The 19,731-nt window shown below is 44.0% G+C and overlaps 1 protein-coding gene across 2 annotated transcripts; it reads left to right on the top strand.

The window, feature by feature from the left end:
* The first annotated feature begins 4,619 nt into the window (after positions 1-4,619).
* On the top strand, positions 4,620-18,476 carry ZNF821 (zinc finger protein 821). Of its 2 annotated transcripts, XM_059150692.1 has the most exons (6): positions 4,620-4,736; positions 11,583-11,708; positions 14,353-14,498; positions 15,155-15,259; positions 16,606-16,772; positions 17,521-18,476. In XM_059150692.1, the coding sequence occupies exons 1-6, from the start codon at positions 4,697-4,699 to the stop codon at positions 18,173-18,175; spliced, it is 1,239 nt and encodes a 412-aa protein (XP_059006675.1). In that variant the 5' UTR covers positions 4,620-4,696; the 3' UTR covers positions 18,176-18,476. The 2 variants fall into 2 exon arrangements, with proteins under 2 accessions (XP_059006675.1, XP_059006676.1); XM_059150693.1 differs by lacking the exon at positions 11,583-11,708 and having other exon boundaries at positions 4,625-4,736.
* Positions 18,477-19,731: the final 1,255 nt, after the last annotated feature.

Here is a 19,731-nt window from a genome sequence, read left to right as displayed (position 1 = left end):
CCTTCCTGGGGCCAGGAATCACAAGGACTATTTGTGTAATGCTTTCATATCTTCATTTTACTTAATCCTCTGTTTACAACAGCCCTTTGAGAGCAGAGGTTACGAATTATTACATTATTATCCAATTTACATTTTGGGAAGCAGAGGTTCAGCATAGGGACTTGCTCAAAGTCACAGGCTGGTCAGTGGCAGGCTGGGACTCAATTGAGGCTAGATCTTCTATTACCAGATCCCATCTTTTCACTGCATCCCCTACTTCAGGTAAGCTGTGTTAGAGGCAGTCTTAGGTATTCCACAAGAAGACAGAATAAAAGGAGGAAAAGAAAAAGCAGTGAGGAAATAGGGATGATGACAAGGGAAGGAGGAAATGAGTCTAACCACTTTCAATTGCCCCAAATGTCCCTTAAGTGACAACCGTGCCAAAGTTACTCCGCTCTGTATCTTACGCCCCTAGGTCTACAGCTACTGTTATTTCACTAGTTAACGATCATGCTGGAGACTTAAACGCCTAAAAGAAATGTAAAGATTTTTCTCTTCTGAGATTCTGACAGCAGAACTTGGCCCCTCCCACAAAGGTCCGTGGCCCCTAGGTCTCGGTCACATTAAATGCCTTGGGGGTCGAAAAAACCGCGAATTGTAGGGGGAACCAAGGGAAGAGGGTTTGGGTTGGGGGAGAGACTAAGGTTGAGCTAAGGCGAGGGGGAGCCTGCGGTGGAGCTGTGGTTGGGGGATGTGGGTTTTGTGGCTAAACTCAACGGTGGGGTAAAAAAAAAAAAAAAAAACAGTATCGGAGGTGACTTTCAGGTCCAGGAAAGCATAGGGGAGCCGAGGGGCTAACCTGGATGAAGAAAGACCGAAGAGGAGGCGAAAAGCTGCGTGGTCCCCGGGGCGCGAGGATGGAGGCGAGGCCCCCCCTCACACGTCTGTGATTGGATGCTCCCTTAAGTCCCGCCTCCCCAGACCCCCCTCTCCCCTCAAGCCCCGCCCACGCCACCGGGCGCGCGCCTGAGGAGCGGGGAGGGGGACCAGCCCTGAGAAGGGGGGAGGGGGAGAGGAGAGGCTCGTGCACGCGCCTCACTGGCTGCGGGTGCGCGACCAGCGCGCTCCCGCCGCCCGCGTCGCCATCTTTTCCCCCTCCGTCTGTCTGTCTGCCGTTGGCTTTGTCCGTCTGCAGCGCCGCCCCTCGGCTCCCCGCCACCGGCTTGGCTCGAAGCCGCCCTCCGCCTGCCGGGGCTCAGTCCCGGAGAGCCCCGGCCCGGCCAGTCCGAGCTGCGGTCCGGGGCCCATTGTCCGGCGGTCCGTCTGTCCGGAGGCGGGGCCCACGGACGCGGAGCGCCGCAGAGCGCCGAGGCGCCGGGTAAAAAGAACCCCGTCTCCTTCCCCTCCTGGGTTAGGCTGAGGATGCAGGGGCTCCTCGCCCTCCCTCTTGTTGCCGGCTGTCGGTCCTTTTGTCTGTGTCTGGGGAGGGGGCTCCGGCTTGCTCTGGCCGGGGGGGCGGGGGCAGCCCAGGCGCGGACGCTCGCCCAGCGCCGGGTTTCGGAGACGAGGCCGGACCCGGCTGGCTCCCCACCGGCCGTTCCTCTTTCAGTCCCTCGGGCGCGGGAGGGGCGTCCGCGCCGCCGCCCTCCGGCGGTGGGCCCAGGTCGGGCAGGGCCGGGCACAACCGGGGCGGCCCCGGCGTCTGACAGGCTGGGGTGGAGCCGGGGGAGGGGGAGGATGGGCGTGGGAGTGCAGACCCGGGTGTCAGTCCCGCGTCGCGGTCTCGCAGAACGGCTTCTAAATTTAGATTTCTGAGAAGACTGTGTCGTCTGAGGGTTTGTCTGAGCCGCCTCGGAAGACCTCTGGCTTTTGTCGATAATTCCTGGGAATCTACCTGTGCTCATGCTGGAAGAAGCCAAAAGGACCATCTCGGTACACATGCTCCAGACCAAAGAAAGTGGGAACAGGGTCAGTGAGGCAGCTACGTGACCGGCTTTCTTGTCCTTTCCCTTTTGGCAGATAAAAATCATTGGGATTCAGGCGAGTTTACTTTGCTCCGTGGGAACTGCACCAGAGCTGGAGGTGGGAGTGCACCCTCTTTTTTAAAAGATTGGATTTCACCTTTTTTTTTTTTTTTTTTTCATGCTCAAGCCGGTGGTGTGTTCTGGAAGCTGCAACCTAACACCTGTGGGAGAGCAGGGATAATGTTAAGGGGAGATGTTGGCCCCCCTCCAAAGGACTCATAACCTCGGTCGAAAGAAAGCTTCCTTCCTTTTTATATAGAACCCCTTGTAAACCTGAATCTCACTGTTTACCTTTCTTCCTGTCCCGTTTTTTCTTCCAGATGGTGATGTTCAGGCGGCTCTCCATTTACATTTTTGTGTTGGTTTTAGATTCGGGTTTGGGAGCTGAGGCAGTGTTAAAAGTAAAACTGAATGCGTGATCTTTAAGGCAATGTGTCTATGAATTTTAGCTTTTACTGCCTATAAAACTGTTGTCTAACTTCTGAGATCTTGCTGTAGTGTCAAGAATGCACTTACATTGCTGTTTATGTGTGTGTGTACTTTCTGTTTTTTTATTTTCTAGAGTCCACGACTCCACGGACTTTCTTTTTTTGAGGGAGGAAGGGGTGTTTTCCTGTTTTTCCCCTTAATCCCTCAGGTGTGAAGTCCCATTGGGTACCATCTGGTCAGTTCCCCATTCGGCCACTAGGAGGATTGTGAAGTGGAGTGGACACTGCCTATTTAAATATGCAGATACTCATCTGTGTTTCTGACTTGTAGCTTTAGTATTGAACTGTTGCCTCACCAAGATGATCTGAATTGAGCCTGTCTCAAGTTATTTGGTCTTCATTTGGAAGGATCGTCATTACTTTTATCTCACAGTTTCAATTTCTAATCTTGATGAAGAGAGAAAATTTAAAGATTAGTTAATATTTCATTTTTTCCCTTACATAATAGGCGTAGCTCTGCAAATTTTAGGAAAAAATGATAGACAACCTGCATTTTATTCAACTTTCTACTTTGTGATTCCACAGAGCTATAGGAAAAGACCCAAAGTGAATATGCCTTCATTGCTTCCATTAATAAAGTAACTACTTGATTAGAAAGAAATGACCTAGGAAAACAAAACTTAGAACACAAATACATACTGCCCTTTAACCAGTTAACATTGATTTATACTGTATGCATTTGGAGTTGGGGTTGTTGGTTGTTTTTTGTTGTTGTTGTTTAATTTAAGGTCTGAAAAAGAACTATGTTTGATATGCAGATATGATAGAAGACTGCCCGAAAGCTGCTTCCTTTGCCACTTCCTGTGGAGGCCTGTCTTTGCCATTTGCGGTTTCTTTCTTCTTTTGGTAAGGGGAGGCAGGATCTGATTACAGGTCTGAGATCCTTTCTAGCTACACTGAGGAGTTCGTTGCCATAACTGGAGATGAGTCTTCAGTAACTGCAGTGCAAAGTATAGTTAGCGGTGCCTCTCATAAGGCCTTGTAAGGCATTGAACTACTTGTTTATTCAATGTTAAGTACAGTTTGAAAATGCAGGGACTGAAAGAAAACTTAGAGGGTGATCAGATCCATATTCTTATCTTTGGTAGGAAAGACAGTCTCTCTTTTTAATCTGTTTATTCACTGTGCTTTCATAGAAAATTTCACAGTTTTCACTACTAATCCATTTCAGACTCTCTAACAACACTTACTGCTGGGAAAGTCTTTCTTATAAACTAACCAGGAACCTCCAGGCTTAGGTATCTGTTCCCTCCAATTTCAGGGAAGCAGATGCAGGTCTCTGCGGCACTTCTCATTTGGGGAGCTTTTCTCTTTGTTCTTCCCACTGATGTCTTGCTACATAGAGGCTGAATTGAAAGGAGGCACTAAAGTTATTAAATTTGACCGTCACTCCAAAGCATGTGAGCGGGGCCAGATTGATGTTCTACACTGAGGTGTTGAATTAGCAACAGTGTGGATGGCATCTGGCTGTTCTGGTGAGAGTTCATCTTCAACATTGGAAGCTTAATTGGTTCTAGTGCCCTGTCATCCACAGTGCTCAGCACTGTGCATACCCCACTAGATAAAGGCTCTATTTTCCATGTTGATCTCATTAATAGAAGCCTAAAATTTTGAGACATTTCCTGTATCACAGGGATGGGATGCTTTGTCACCTCCAGACAAGATAACTTTGGGAAAAAAAACATCTGGAGGCTCCCATTTGTGCAGATTGCAGGGCCTGACTTCCAGTGGGCGTGTAATACGTGAGCTGCCACCCCCTTTTGCTTCCTTTTGCATTCACAGGGGTTATCCCTTTGAGTCTGCAGTGCTTCTGAAGCTGTTTGCCTGAGTTTTTTGTTTCCTTTTCTATCCTCTGACCTTGATCATGATCACTTAATAGTATTCTGGATTCCACAGATAGATTTAGAGTGAAATTCTCTAAATCCTTTGAAGGAGTCTCCTCTCAAACTTCTTGGGATCTTGATGTTGTGCTAGGGACCTATTCATTTCTTTCTTTTTAAAATTCTATTATTTATAACTGGTGAGTTTTATATGCTTAATAACTATTTTTTAAAGTCTTCTTTTATCTTTAATTTTGTCTAATTTCTGGCAGAAATGACATGTGCTAACAATATCCTTTTTATTATAGGTCAGCATCCTGCAAGGAGGTAGTAACATATCCAGTTGTGAAACTGGGAAAGGCCAGAGCTCTCAGATCAGGGAAACATGTCCCGTCGGAAACAGACAAATCCGAATAAAGTTCACTGTGAGTACTGGGTTTTGTCTTCTGGAACCTGGGTACATTACGGGTTGAAATGAGAGAGTCATCTGAATTTAGGTGAAAGGCTCACACTAGTTTGTGAAGGAAAATAGGGTTAAAGAGTTTGAACAAGATTTTAAAATGTGGTTGCTGGAGGTGTTAGAAACCTGTTTTAGTAGGTATACTTGATCATATTAATAAACATTTATAGGATATCTGTACAAAGCCTTGTGCTAGATGCCAGGGCTATAAAACAATGTAAGGATATATAAGGCTATAATGTAGCTACAGATACATAAAATAATATCTAAAAACACAAGGTAGTATATGCTGAGTGCCATATAGGGGTGCTGTAGACTGTGTGTACGACAGAAGTTAAGAAGAGGGAGAGAGTTCCATGGACTGAGGAAGGAGGGAATGCTTCATGGAAGATGCCCTAAACTATGAACTTGAACTGGGCCTTAGAAGGTAGGAAGTGGATTTAAAAAAAAAAAAAAAGAAGAAGAAGAAGGAAGAGATAAAATCAGTAGGGGAAATCATGTGAGCAAAGATATAAGGGGGAATGCACAGGGGCGCCTGGGTAGCTCAGTGGGCTAAGCGTCTGACTCTTGATTTTGGCTTGGGTTGTGATCTTCGGTCGTGAGATTGAGCCCGACATTGGGCTCCATGCTCAGCTTGGAGTCTGCTTGGAATTCTCTCTCTTCCCCTCTATCCCTCCCTCCACTTGCACTGTGTTCCCTGTGTCTCTCTTTCTCTAAAATAAATAAATAAAATCTTTAAAAAAAAAAAAAAAAGGAGGGATGCATATGTTCAGGCGATAAGGAGACTTTGTATGAAGCAGAAGTTTTATTTATCTGGATGTCACAGGACACAAGATGAGGTTGGAGATGTTAAGTTCTAGATTGTAGAGGCCTGAAGACCAGTCCAAGTTCATACTATATACCGTGGACTATAGGGAGGTACTGAAGGTTTTCAAGCAGAGCATGTGGATTGACATTTAGAATGTAGTGTTTTAGGGACTATGAAGCAGAAGATGGAATGGATCACATGAGAGAAAGACTAGTAACAGGAAAACCAGGTATGCATTATTGCCTTGCATTGTTTCTCACCAGTTTTAAAGATTTATTTATTTATTTATTTGACAGACAGAGATCACAAGTAGGCAGAGAGGCAGGCAGAGAGAGAGAGGAGGAAGCAGGCTCCCCGCCGAGCAGAGAGCCCGATGCGGGACTCGATCCCAGGACCCCGAGATCATGACCCGAGCCGAAGGCAGCGGCCCAACCCACTGAGCCACCCAGGCGCCCCTCTCACTAGTTTTATATGTATGTTTTATTTCATCAATTAGATTACAGAATTCTAGAGAGAGACTATGTCCTTTTTATATTTCCTGCTATTCCTCTCTACTTCTAGCACTGCTTATAATAGAGGATATTTAAAAGTGTCTCTTTAACAATATAACTGTGCAGATTTGATGGAATTAACCAGTTTCCTATGATCTGGGCAGATGAGCATCCTGACCCAAATGTTTAAAAAAGAGCCAAATAGCACCCTATTGTTACGGAGGACTGACTAAATAAGGTACAGCAACATCTGAAGAGAATTCAGTGGCATGATTACCACAGGTAAAAACCTGTTCTTGAGGAAAGAACTCTACATATGAGAGAATACATTAGTCAAGGAGTTTAAGATAAGAGGATTAAAATTTATTACAAACACACCGGATGTCAGGTACTATGTACCGTATTGGGTAACTTCAAGAGAGAGAGGAAACAGTGCGAACAGAGGAAGTAGGAGGACTTCAACATTGTATGGGTTAATGAGATTAGGGTGGCAGACCTCCATATACAATAATTCTTCAATTTAAGTCTTGGGAAGGTTTTTTAAGAGAACAACTCTAATATTTCTAGGAGTATATTCTGGAATAGGTGGCAGTGGAAGTCTGCTTAATACAAAGATGAATGAGTGGTTTAGGCAGGGTTTAGAAATTGCTGCTAAAACAGTGGAAATGTGGTAAGCCTGAATGTGAGGACTGTTAAGAGCAGTATCTCTAGCCCAGGTAATCCAACCCAGAGGTTTAGGAAGATAGTCTTCTCTCTGGTTGAAAATGAGTATTAATAAAAGACACAGATGTGACCCCAAGAAGGCAGGGCAGGAAAGGTACTTTTAGTAGAGATGAGGTGTTCACAAATAAGGCTGTCACAGGAGTTGGGCATTTACCTGTAAAAGCACCTGTCCAAAAAGACTTGGTTAGATTTAAGGGAGTAGCTGGCGGAGATGATGGCATGATTGTGATAAGGCCAGGGGAAGCCAGTGAAGGTCCATATGGTCCGTGCCTGTGTCCACAGAGCTTACATCTGACCGCTGACTCTGTTCCCACCGTAGCTGAATGCAGGATGAGCTGGCATTAGGTCAGAAAACAGAGGGACACACAGACCATGGAGAAGAGAGTATCATACATACACAATGGCAGAAATACCATTTCCAGAATGTGTGAACAGCATATTGTGGCAGAGTGGGTAGAACTGTGCGGGCTCTGTGCTGGGGACTATTAGAGGGCTGTGAACAGAAATGTTCACCTGCAAAAGCAGACCCCCAGGGAAGGGCTGTGATGCATTTGGGTAGGGAACCGTGGAGGCTTCTCAGGTAATGGACTAAGCCTGACTAAAGAAGAAAAGACACTGAGGTTTGCTGGTGTCTCCGGACTTTCTACCTAATGACTATGCGGGGACTGAAGCCAATCCTACCTTTTTCAAAAGGGCATCTTCTCATTGCCCAGGACAATAACGGCAAGTAGGAATAGGTAATTTCAGTCTTCTAGCCACTGGAGTCTCCTATTTCCTTGCAGTGAAATTGAACCATTCGAATGTATTGAATTTAATGCTGCTCGTCTATTTAAAGTAAATGGAATGGACTCAAGGTCTGGAAGGCGAGAATGTCTGCACAAGCTTTGCTGAAATGTTAAAGCCAGTCGGCACTTGAGTAGAGTAATGGCTGAGCTCCATTACATCTGCCTTCTGGGAAGGAGATTGTGTGGCATGGAGCTCAAAGCCCGCCTCAAAGAATGTATTAAGAATCCCACTGCTGTAGCGTGACAGCATTTGTCAGATCCACCTTAGAAGCCAATGGGCAGGCTGCGCGAGCAGTTACTCGGCTTTCCTCAGGACTGTCTCTGTATCTAAATTACTGTCATGATTTCTCCTTTCCCCAGAAACATCCAGGCGTACTCGTGTATAGTTTGTTCAGTTCATTAACAGATTTGACACAGAGCTTTCTGAATAAAAGCCTAGAATTGTTAGTCTCAGAGAAACTGTGGATGGACTATTAGACCTTCCTCATCTCACCTCCTTCTGAGTACAAGTTTCTGTCAGCTGTTTCTAGAGAGGTTGAAAATAGAGTCCCCTGTACACTCTCATTTGGTGTGTTTATGCCAAGCAAACCACTAAGAAAAGGAAAACTTTTTTCCTTAAGAAAAACTTTTTAAGACACTTTTGTTTTCAGATTGCAAAGTACAAACAAAACTAAAAACTTTGAACTTCAGTAAAATCTTCTCGGCTTTTACAGACAAGTAGGAAAAAAAGCCTTTAAAGTCCCTTCTCTTCCAAAAAGCACAACTTGTTTTGTCCTTGTTCGTTCTGTCAGCATCCTTGTGAGGTAAATGGCTGTGTTCCCAGCATGTGGTAGTACCTTGGGTTTTAGAGACTGTCAGCTGGAATGGAATCCTAAGCTCCTCATTCCCAAGATTAGCTCATTTTTTTCTGAATTTGACATCTGCTCTCTTAGAATTTTTTTTTTTAGCTGCTTTGCTTCACTTTATTTTAGTCAGCCAGAAATTGGCATTTATTTAATTGCACCAAGGACTCAATACAGAGAATTGTAAATCTTTGCCTTTCTAGTAACTTTCATCCCAGGCTTCTCGTCTGTTCTACAAACTTGCTAGAATGGCCTTGTTCTTGTCTGGTCTGAAAAACCTTAGCCAAATCAAACAGTATTTTGATTTCATACCACCCCCCTCCTCCAAAAAAGAGAGAGCTCGCACCTTCATTTTTACTGCAGAGCTTAGACGACTTGTTCTCAACTATTAATAGACAAATAAATACCCATGTTAAATAAGATGGTTGCCCTACATTAATATCTAGGGACCTGAGGGTTTTTTTAACCTACTCCAATAGTCTCAAGATAGAAGGAAATAATAATTCAGCATTATAAAAGCAGGCAGTTATGTAACACTTCTTAAGCACCTGTATCTCTATGGATCACATTTGACTTGAGTTATTATGACATACTTTTAGGTAAGTAAAAGGTATCACTATCTTTTTATGAAAGGATAATTCTGGAGAGTGGGATTTAGAGTTTAGGTAAATAGTGACTACTGGAGGATCATTCATTTACCTTCTCCTATGAGATAAGCCAAAATCACTTTTCTAATAATTTTTATATATTTTGCTTTATATTGATAGGAATAGCCCTAAGGAATAAAGTTTCCATTGGCCTTTGTAAGTCAGGAATAGAACCAAATAGAAGAGCACAGTTTTTCTTTCCCAACAGCCAAAAAGGAATAACAATTAATTCATTCCAACAATCCTAAGTGAGATTGCCAGCAAAAGTCCTAGACAGGGACATCTTCTGGATAGACTCTTCTCTGTTCTGTGAAGGCCTAAATATTAGACAACATCAATAGACAAAAATGTTGAGCTCAAGTTTATGGGTCTAAACTGAATTCCTAGTTGATCTGGAAAGTCATCCTTTTAGATGCCCTTTTACTAATCCAATGGTAATTACCCTTAGTAATTAAGGGGGGAAATAAGTATTCTTCGTATGTTATAAACCTAGTTTGTTTCCGAGTAGGTTTCTTTAGAGATGAGAAGTGTCACTGATGAGAATGGTCTGCCCCTTGATAATTATCTGCTGGTATATAATATATCCCTTAGGGCCATTTCTGCCCATAGTTTCCATGTCCGGAAGCATGCATCTATCCAGAAGAATTCAGTAACAGTCCACTTGGCCACGGTCTTGTGGTTACAGTACAACCACCATGAAGAAAAGTATTTTCCTTCTGCAAAAAGAGTGAGGAGGTGCTATAATAGAATTCACTGTTTGCCTTCTCTAGCAGTAATTTATACCCAGTTTGTGATTGTGATATTTTAAAAATGGACTTAAAGCTGCTTATTTTTCTTTTACTGGAGGGCTTTGTGGTTAGAAGTTCACTTGAACTCCCACTCACAGTATTGATCAGAGTAGCCCCAGCATGGTAACTTATCACAGGTATCAGAACCATCAAAATGATAGGTCTCTTTGTCAATTACTGGCCCTGAGAATGTTACTTTGGTATTTGAGGTGTAGCATCAGATTCTTATGATACAAAGGTAACATTATCGCTATGATCAGAACCATTCTTCTCACAGAGATAAGTGTTTGTTTTCAGCAAAATCACTCTGATGAACTATCTAACCCCACATCTCTGCTTGAAAGCAGTTTAAAATAAGGATTTTAGAGCTGTACAGACCTCGGTTCAAATACTTTGCTTTCCTATAAACCTGAGTTTTCTCTTAAGTAAAGTATGGGTAGGAAGAATACCTAACACATAGAGTTTTGCAGAGAATCTTTAAGATAGAAATTATAAAGCACTTAACAGAGAGCCTGGAACTAGGACATGCCAAATAGTAATTATTAGTGTTTAACACTTAGCATATGGATGCTCACTGAATTTTTGCAGAACAAATGCCTAAAGTGAATCACATGAAGCCTACTTCATGTCAGATTGCCCAAGGACTTATAGCACAGGTCAACTGACCATTTCTCCTACCTCATTGTATCCTGTCTTGGAATCTGAGCCTGTTTACTTTCCTTTCTCTCCATTAAGAAAGCGCCTGGCCTATTGTCAGACATTTCACTAGGGCTTTTTATTAGTCTCTCTTGGTGGCTGGAGAATGGGGACTGTAGTTTCCACTCTGACTGAGATAATGGAAACCTCGAGAAACCCAATTCTCTTTTCTCCTGCTTGGCCTCTTGGAAATAAAAGAGCACTTAAATGTTAACTCTTCAATAACCACACAGATCCTAGGCAGAGTTCATCGAAAGTAAATGCATAATCAAGGACAGGTCCAGGGCTTTTGGATATTCCATTACAAGAAAAGAAAAAAGAAAACAGACCACGTTGATCAAGGAAACTGATAAAATATTGTTGCAAATTGGTTGCTGTCTTTCAGGGAGTTTGTTCCTCAGCAAAAATCCGTTCATGTATTACTTGTTCTTTTAATCTACTATTCAGCTAGTTGTTGATTTGCTTGCGGTTTATTCTGATAGACACAGAAGTAGAGTCAAGGAACAACTTCCAGAGCATGTCTTGGAAAGAAGATGGCTGAAGATGAGATTAGAGAGATTGTTATTGTAAGGGTTAGTTGAAGCACTTGTTTGTAGTCAGAGCTAGACACTGAGCCACGGCCGTAGTGTTAGTATACTAAGAATCAGAGATTGTGCCCAGATTTGTTGCCCTATCTTTATCATCCTATCACTTCACCTCTCTGCCTCTCTCGCCAATCCTGATGGAAGGTTATAAATGGAATTGAGATTCTGAAGTTAAATTTGTAAAGTAGAAATTGATTACCTTTTGAAAGGAGTCAAGATTAGGAGGATTTAAGCAAGTGATGCTTTCTAGAGCATCTGGCTTACTGCCCGGGAAGAGTAGTGGTGCCCAGAACTCCAGGAGGCAGCAAGCTGACTTAGTGATGGATGACCCCACCATGGGGTACCTGCCTGTCTCCTACCTTTGAATGGTCTGACTTTTCAACCAGCTTCCCTGAGGATACATGCTGCCCAGCTGGTGGCCTGACTATTTTTCCTTGTGACCACCAGGGGATCAAGTATTTGCTGGGCTAGAAGAGCAAGCCCGCCAGGCGATGATGAAAACTGATTTTCCTGGAGAACTTGGCAGTCAGCGACAAGCTATCCAACAACTAAGAGATCAGGACTCCAGTAGCAGTGAGTTCTGCACCTTCTGGTAATGACTCAGGGCAATGGGAGAAGAATTATCAGAGTGTGTGTGCTCTGGGGATTGTGCATGGGGGTTGGGAGGAAGATATGAAGAAGAAGATTTGTGGATCCTCAGTGTTCCCAAAGATGTTCTAAGGTGTACGAGCATATGCTTGTCCAGAGAGAGGACAGGTTTGGTATTATATATTTTTTTTAACTCATGGACTGCTTACTTGGTGCAGTACCATACAGAGATAGGTTTGTGATGACTGTGAGACAGGGGCGTAGGGATTATTAGTGCTCACCCTGTCCCTGAGTTAGGTCAGTTGAAAAGAATCTCTGTCTCCTAGAATCTATTTACTCATAATTAACAAAATGTAAGAGTGGCATTAATGAAATTTTTGCTTGAGATTTCATTATAACGTTATATAAGAGGATTTCCTTACTAATGAGATTATGCATCATATGAAGTGCTGAAGTCAAAGTCAGAGCACCTGGCTGGCTCGGTAGAACGGACAGCTCTTGATCTTGGAGCTGTGAGTTTGAGCCCCGTAGTGGGTGCAGAGATTACTTTAAAAAAAAATTTTTTTAATGGAATTTTTAAAAAGGAGTAAAATGTTAAAGTCAAGGTCTTCCCACCCCAAGTCCTAAGTAAATCCCTGGAAGGAGATGGAAAGACAGTGGCTGGTATCTTGCTGAGCCTCACAGCTCATCTGTTCCGGGAGCTGCCTGAACAGACACATTTCCTAGAATGATCTCCTTACTTTACTAATCACATCCATCTGATATTGGTTGGTATTACTGTCAATTCAGAGTGAGATTTTTAAATTTTTCTCCACATTTGGGATTGAAGAATAAAAAAGGAAAGAATTCAGCACCTTCAGGAACTACAGTTTTCACTCTAAGTAATAACTTAGCAACAAAAAAACAGTAATAATTTAGCGTCTAATAGCAAAGAAAAATGAACCAAAGATTTCTAGAAAACCTGTGGGAGCTACCCGTTTGAGTAACAGGATAGGAATGGCAACATCTATAAAGTCTAATAGGCTTCCATTCTGGAAAAGCTGCATCGTCCCTCTAGATGGCATACTTATTTTGTAAAAATCATTTTAGTAGAGAGGTATGTTTGGATTTTTTCATCACTCATGTAATGTGTCTGATACAATGTTGTCTTAGACTAAGTTTACAAATATTCCAAATAAACTGGTGAGAAAATATGGTATGATTTAATCTGTTCCAGTCCTTCATTATTTAGATGAATTCAGATGAAAGCTTTGGGCTAGGGAATAAGGCATACAGGGCCCAAATCCAGTCCCCCAAACAAGTAGAATATCTAATAGAGACATATGTAACTACTAGCAGATGATTTGGTTAGATTTTCTTATGAAGAAAAAGAATGTAATCAGTTTTGCCCAGATGCTGGTGGATTTCAGAATTATACAAGGTAGTAGTAGAAAGAAGACAAGAAACGCTGTTAGCGGGAAAAGCTGAGTCTCACAGGTGAAAGTCTACCTTATATTTCTCTTGCTCATAGTCAGGCCCAGGAATCCAGGATCTTAATGTGGTTGGGTTGGGGCTGGAGTCTCACAGCTTACCTAGACTTGGCTTCCTTCTTGTGATCTTCAAGGTACTAGAACTTTTTTTCCCTTTTAGAAATTCCCTTTTTTATTGTGTGTGTGTGTGTGTGTGTGTGTGTGTGTGTGTGTGTGTTTTTAATGTTTCCCCTACCATTTTATAAGTAATAGGGGAAAACATCAGCCCATAAAAACCTTGCAGATCCCCCAGTCACAGGCAGACCACTCCCCCATAGCCACATCCTATCCCCTAAATGAAAACAAACTCAGTTCTTACTTTAGTCACAAGAAAGTATATTTCATCCTAAAGAATGGCCTGTTCCCTTTACTTAATACAGTCAGTTATCTGTCAGATAATCCAGAGAACCAACAGAAACAATGGATTTATTTAGCCTAGAATTCTGAGTTACTAGCAGAGTAAGAACACCCTGAGTCAGGTAGCATAACAAATGGCCTAAGGTTGGTTGCTGTACTCTTTTTTCCACTGGACTGAACAAATCTTTCCCTATAAGATGACATCACTACTACCTCATCTCTTGAAAAGAGGAAGAAAAAAATTTGTTGGTTTTTCTCTTAAGTGTGCCTTAGGGTTTGTTGGGAGAGAAAGGATTAGTGGGACTCAGAATAGAATAGTACATGTGATGCCATTGGAAAAACTGTACCAGGGGGGTTATGGAGAAAAGTAAGTAATAGAATCAGTGAGAAGTGTGGGTAAGGCAGAGTTCGTGTGTTGTGGGAATGAGCATGGTGTGAGGTGCGTGGGAGGTGTGATTTCAAGTATGAGATGTTTGGAATCGTGTAAGAATTATTTTTAGGATAACGTACAGGGCCCAATTAACTGTTGTCTAATGCAATTTTGCCTGAGATTTTCTCTTTAATGTAAATGGCATTATAAGCAATAGCTATAGCTCTTCCACCAACATGATTTGTACCCAACTATACCAACTGTACATTGATACAAACTCCATTGTGGAAGACTTGACTATGTTTTCCATTATAGCTACAAACTCTAAGATGGAAAGCAACTCAAGATGTATTCATGCAAAAATCAGAACAAGTGACCAATTTGTATGTTCCAGGTGACAGTGAGGGTGATGAAGAGGAGACCACACAAGATGAAGTCTCTTCCCACACATCAGAGGAAGATGGAGGGGTGGTCAAAGTGGAAAAAGAGTTAGAAAATACGGAACAGCCTGTTGGTGGGAATGAAGTGGCAGAGCACGAGGCAAGTGACAACAGCTCCCCCGAATTCAGGACCCCCAACCCTTCTACTTGGCTCTGATGTGCTTGATTCACAGTAACGATCTTGCCTCTGGTAGTCTCGTAGGCCTTCATGTAAAGAGTTTCTTCCTTCACAGCTCCATTTACCTAAACCCCACACACAGCTCTCATCACACCAGCTTTCCTATCCTTCCACGTATCACTAACCCAGGTACAGCTTCCCCACTTCTTTCCAGACAGAATATCCACTTTTACAAGACTATCAGCCGACTTCTGAAGTATACCCTGCAAATATAAGTCAGAGTGTTACCTGAGGTGCCAACTTCTCTCTAATGTGTTTCCTGAGGATTCCTGCAAGAAGCACAGCAGGAGGAAAACTAATCTTCTCTCTGCAGAGTTTACTGTGGGGAGTGGGGGATAGATCAGCTCTCTTAGGGCCGCCCTGTGTCCTCAGGGCAGGAAGCCTTGGGGAAAATAAAGATAGGAGTAAATGTGATTCCCTTTCCCTATTACTTTTCCCCTCAGTCCATAATGGGAACCTAAGAATAACATGTGATATCAGGTTGTATTCCTTTTAACAGGACACCCTGTTAAAAGAAGTAGGGGTAGGGCAAAGAGTGGTAAACAGTCTTAATGAATTGCCTACTTGTTGATTTGCAGGTCACAGGGAACTTGAATTCTGACCCCTTACTTGGACTTTGCCAGTGTCCCCTGTGCCAGCTAGACTGTGGGAGTCGGGAGCAGCTGATTGCTCATGTGTACCAGGTATGGGCTGGGGAGCCACGCGCTCCAGAACATGGGTGCCGGCACCTGGTTTAGCCTTTGCCTCCAGCTCCCAGGGGAACCTTGGGTTGTTGCTTCCAGTAAGACTCCACTCTAGTCCCCAGAATGTTTTAAAGAATAAGTGGAATGTGTTGGGTAAACCTGTTCTGGGTTCCCAGACACACACACTCTGAAAATTAAATATTTTTTTTCCAAATTACTTAATGCACTTTTGTTTGTTTATGTATCGATTAGGGGTGGGTGGAGCAGGGGCAGAGGGGGAGAGAGAATCCTAAGCAGTCTCCACACCCAGCATGGAGCCCAGTGCAGGGTGCAGGGTTTGATCTCACAACCTTGAGATCATGACCTGAGCCACTGAGTCACCCAGGTGCTTCAATGCATATTTTAAATAGTGAAATAGAAACTAACATCTGTTAATAATGAGGCCTTGTTTTATTTATTTATTTATTTATTTTTTTTAAAGATTTTATTTATTTATTTGACAGAGAGAGATCACAAGCAGATGGAGAGGCAGGCAGAGAGGGAGATAGAGGGAAGCAGGCTCCCTGCTGAGCAGAGAGCCCGATGCGGGACTCGATCCCAGGATCCTGAGATCATGACCTGAGCCGAAGGCAGCGGCTTAATCCACTGAGCCACCCAGGCGCCCGAGGCCTTGTTTTAAAGAAGAAAAAATGAGTTAACATAAATGTTTCTATTATACTAGAAGAAGTGTAAATGAGGGGATCAGAAGAACACAAGCTTTTCGTGCTCTACTTTCTGATCCAGTCGCAGAGCACCTCTGCCTTGTGATCTGTACTAGAAAGGCGTTAGCACACATGGCAGCTTGGGTTTTGCGTAGTTGGTTCATGAAGGGAGGCCTTTCTTCAGAAGATTGTTTTTCAGAGGATTTAAGAAAAGGCAGGACAAAATGCTTTTGGATACCAGTCTTCCTTGCCAGCTTTTACACTTGGCTTTCATTGCTCCCTTAATATGCACCTGTACCTGCACAGTGTGAGGCTACAGACAGAAATTATCCCAACCATGAATTCTTTGCAGGTTTTGAAGAGGGCTCTGGCTCTGGAGCTTTGTTGTTTACAAGCCAGCTACATGTTCCAGAATATAGTCAAAACTGTAATGAAATCTGAACAATAATCTGATTGGCCTGGCCCTTCTAAAGGGTCGTTAACAGAAGAGACTCTTACTTTTCCAGGTGCTAAGCAGGGAGAATAGTTGCAAATTCCTTGTTCTGAGACTAAGGAGAAGGGATATTTACCAGAGAACAGTTTCTAAGTGGGTGTAGATTACTTTAAAGGAAGCCTGAGCTGACAGATGAAGACTCTGTTTTACAGCACACTGCGGCAGTGGTGAGCGCCAAGAGCTACATGTGTCCTGTCTGTGGCCGGGCCCTAAGCTCCCCGGGGTCCTTGGGTCGTCATCTCCTAATCCACTCGGAGGACCAGAGGTCTAACTGTGCTGTGTGTGGAGCCCGTTTTACCAGCCATGCCACGTTTAACAGGTTAGCTGGTCACCTAACCCTCTTGCTCTGGGAACAAATTATTGGGTGTGGGTTCTGCTTTCACAAATGAAAAGAAAGCCTAGAGATAGGTAATGCAAAGGTGACTGACTCTGGAAATACAAGTAATGAAGCCAATAAATAAATCCGTTCCATTAGATATCCCCAAAGGGAAATGAATTCTCATTTCTTTCCCTATTAGAGTAATATTTTCATCTACAAAGATGTTGGGGGCAGTCCAATAACATTCATGATAAAGCTTAGAGAGGTTACAGGGAGCTAAAAGGCCCCTGTGAGGACAAAGTCTGTACTGTGTCCCAGGAAGGCTGGAACTGTATGAATTGTGTCCTAGTTAAGTTTGCCTAGGATACAATGCAGAATCGGCCAGGGCAGGAGGGGTGGACTCCCCTAAAGGCAGCCTCTACCTCAAGAGGGACCACCATTTCCACAGTAGGACTGCCCTGCACAGCTCTTAGAAACACCACCAGCCAGCTGGAATGTACCCTGCACATCTGTGGGGGATATCTGGCAGGTGGCTCAGTCTCTAACTCCGGGAGGGCTTTAAAACTTGGTAGACCACCCAAGCCCAGAGAAGGTATGAGGTGGGGGAGGTCAGAGGTCTCCCAAGTACTCAAATCTGACCCCTAGTGGTGAACTTGGAGCAACTGGCCTAGTAGGACCAGCGTTAAGTCAAAGCTGTATCCCTGAGCCTTGCTAGGAGACCCTAACAACCCAAATTTTTGTATTCCAGTGAGAAACTCCCTGAAGTACTTAATATGGAATCCCTACCGCCAGCCCATAGTGAGGGTCCCTCCAGTGCTGAGGGAAAGGACATTGCCTTTAGCCCTCCCGTGTACCCTGCTGGAATTCTGCTTGTGTGCAACAATTGTGCTGCCTACCGTAAGCTACTGGAAGCACAGACCCCCAGCGTTCGCAAGTGGGCCCTACGCCGACAGAATGAGCCGTTGGAAGTACGGCTACAGCGTCTGGAACGAGAGCGCACAGCCAAGAAAAGTCGGCGGGACAATGAGACCCCAGAGGAGCGGGAAGTAAGGCGCATGAGGGACCGTGAAGCCAAACGCCTGCAGCGCATGCAGGAGACAGACGAGCAGCGGGCACGCCGGCTACAGCGGGATCGGGAGGCGATGAGGCTGAAGCGGGCCAATGAAACCCCAGAGAAGAGGCAGGCCCGGCTCATCCGGGAGCGGGAAGCCAAGCGACTCAAGAGGAGGCTGGAGAAAATGGACATGATGTTGCGAGCTCAGTTTGGCCAGGACCCTTCTGCCATGGCAGCCTTAGCAGCCGAAATGAACTTCTTCCAGCTACCTGTGAGTGGGGTGGAGTTGGACAGCCAGCTCCTGGGCAAGATGGCCTTTGAAGAGCAGAACAGTGGCTCTCTGCACTGAACCCGCCTGCCCTCCTGCTCACCCAGGTCCACACGGATCTGTGCTACAGCCAACTCACAAGGCCTTGTCCTTACTGCCAGAGGAAGGCCTGGGTTTGCTGCAGGTGGACCTGAGCACCTCTTGCATGTGGGAGCAGGATGATGGGGTCAGCAGGGAGCCAGATTAAGGCAGCTCTGGACGAGGGAGTAGGCACTCCAGGGAACTGGACTCCCAGCCCAAAGCTGCAGGGCATGCTTATAGGACTATGGGGCCCAGTGCGGCCCACGGAGTTGTGAGGGCAAATAAATTAATTTTATCTTTACTGGCCTTTTTCTGCTTTTCTCTCCATTTCATTCTAGCAAATGAAGTGATCTAGGAGAGCCCTGGGTGGAAATTTTAAGCAGGGACTTCTGGCAGATTGTCTTCTGAAGGGAGGGTGCTCCTCATTTTAGGCGGCCCAGAGATCCCTTGTTTGGGCCTTTACAGGTCAGTGAGGCATAACTATGACATTAAAGAAAGAACGGATGCTAACTTTGTGGGTCCATTCCCACAACCCTAATGAAGATCATCTATGGTCCCAAAAGCCACTTAAACCTAGCTTACCTTTTCCAAACTCAGAAGTAGACGCCTTTCCTCCTAGCTGGCATTTTCTAAAGAGATGCAGTATTCAGGCTAGGTATTGGCTGCTTTTCCCAGCAGATTTCAGTTTGTCAAACTTTAAAAACTCTATCATAGATAGTAGTCACCTTCATTTAGGAATATGTTCATAGAAACAGCTCTAATACTAAGGTCTACAGTACCAAGGAGCTCTCATTGGAGAGAAGAGATGATCCATCTTTTTATTTATACCCCAGAGCCAAGATAGGATAATACCCATTGAGAAAAATCCAGAATTAAGGTGAGACGAGAGCTCAAGTTGACAGTGGTCAAAGCCAGAGCAAAATGACAGTTTGTATGTCTGCCAAACCAAGGAGGAGACAAGAGCTGAGGTCATTTCTAAAAAGTGTCTGTGATGGTACAGAACAAGTACAGAATTTTCCTTAGCCTGCACCAAAGATTGTGTACAGTTTAGATAATTATAGATCTCGAGGTCCAGAAGGAAGTGCCCTAGTTAACTTGTAGCCAGAAAAATAACTATGCCAGGAATGTGGACCTCTTCCAATATCATAACAAGGAAACTTGGACTCCTCTCTGACCTCCATAGGTTTAAGGCTATTTAATAGTGTTAACTGACCCCCTTCCCACCACTGAGCTACGGTTAATTCCTACCAAGCAGGCTGAAAGATTTCTGTTCTGGGAAAAGAAAAATCTTAATAAGCTTATTCAAAAGTACTGGATATTTGAAATAAAGTAATTAATTGAGTCAAATGTCGTCTGTCACAGAGCCCCATACTGAAGTCCTACTCGGGATGCCTCAAAATGGTTGAGCACTCTCTATGCGTTAAAGATTATTCTGAGCACATTATATGAATTATCTCCTTTAATCTTCACAGCAAACTAGGAGCTAATACAAACTCAGGAGCCCAATGCCTGGATTTAAAAAGCTGCACTGTCATTTAAAAACTTACTTTGGGCAA

The sequence above is a fragment of the Mustela lutreola genome, chromosome 16, assembly GCF_030435805.1.
Source record: "Mustela lutreola isolate mMusLut2 chromosome 16, mMusLut2.pri, whole genome shotgun sequence".
In the NCBI taxonomy this organism is placed as follows: Eukaryota; Metazoa; Chordata; class Mammalia; order Carnivora; family Mustelidae; genus Mustela; species Mustela lutreola.
Note: the sequence above shows the minus strand (reverse complement) of the source record. Positions and strands in the feature narration are given on the sequence as shown.

Bases quoted from the DNA above. Each gene is read 5' to 3' on its own strand.
- ZNF821 (XM_059150692.1), top strand. From the start codon at position 4,697: ATGTCCCGTCGGAAACAGACAAATCCGAATAAAGTTCACT. The intron at 4,737-11,582 runs GTGAGTACTGGG...TGTGACCACCAG, and splicing joins AAATCCGAATAAAGTTCACT to GGGATCAAGTATTTGCTGGG. The intron at 11,709-14,352 runs GTGAGTTCTGCA...TGTATGTTCCAG, and splicing joins AGATCAGGACTCCAGTAGCA to GTGACAGTGAGGGTGATGAA.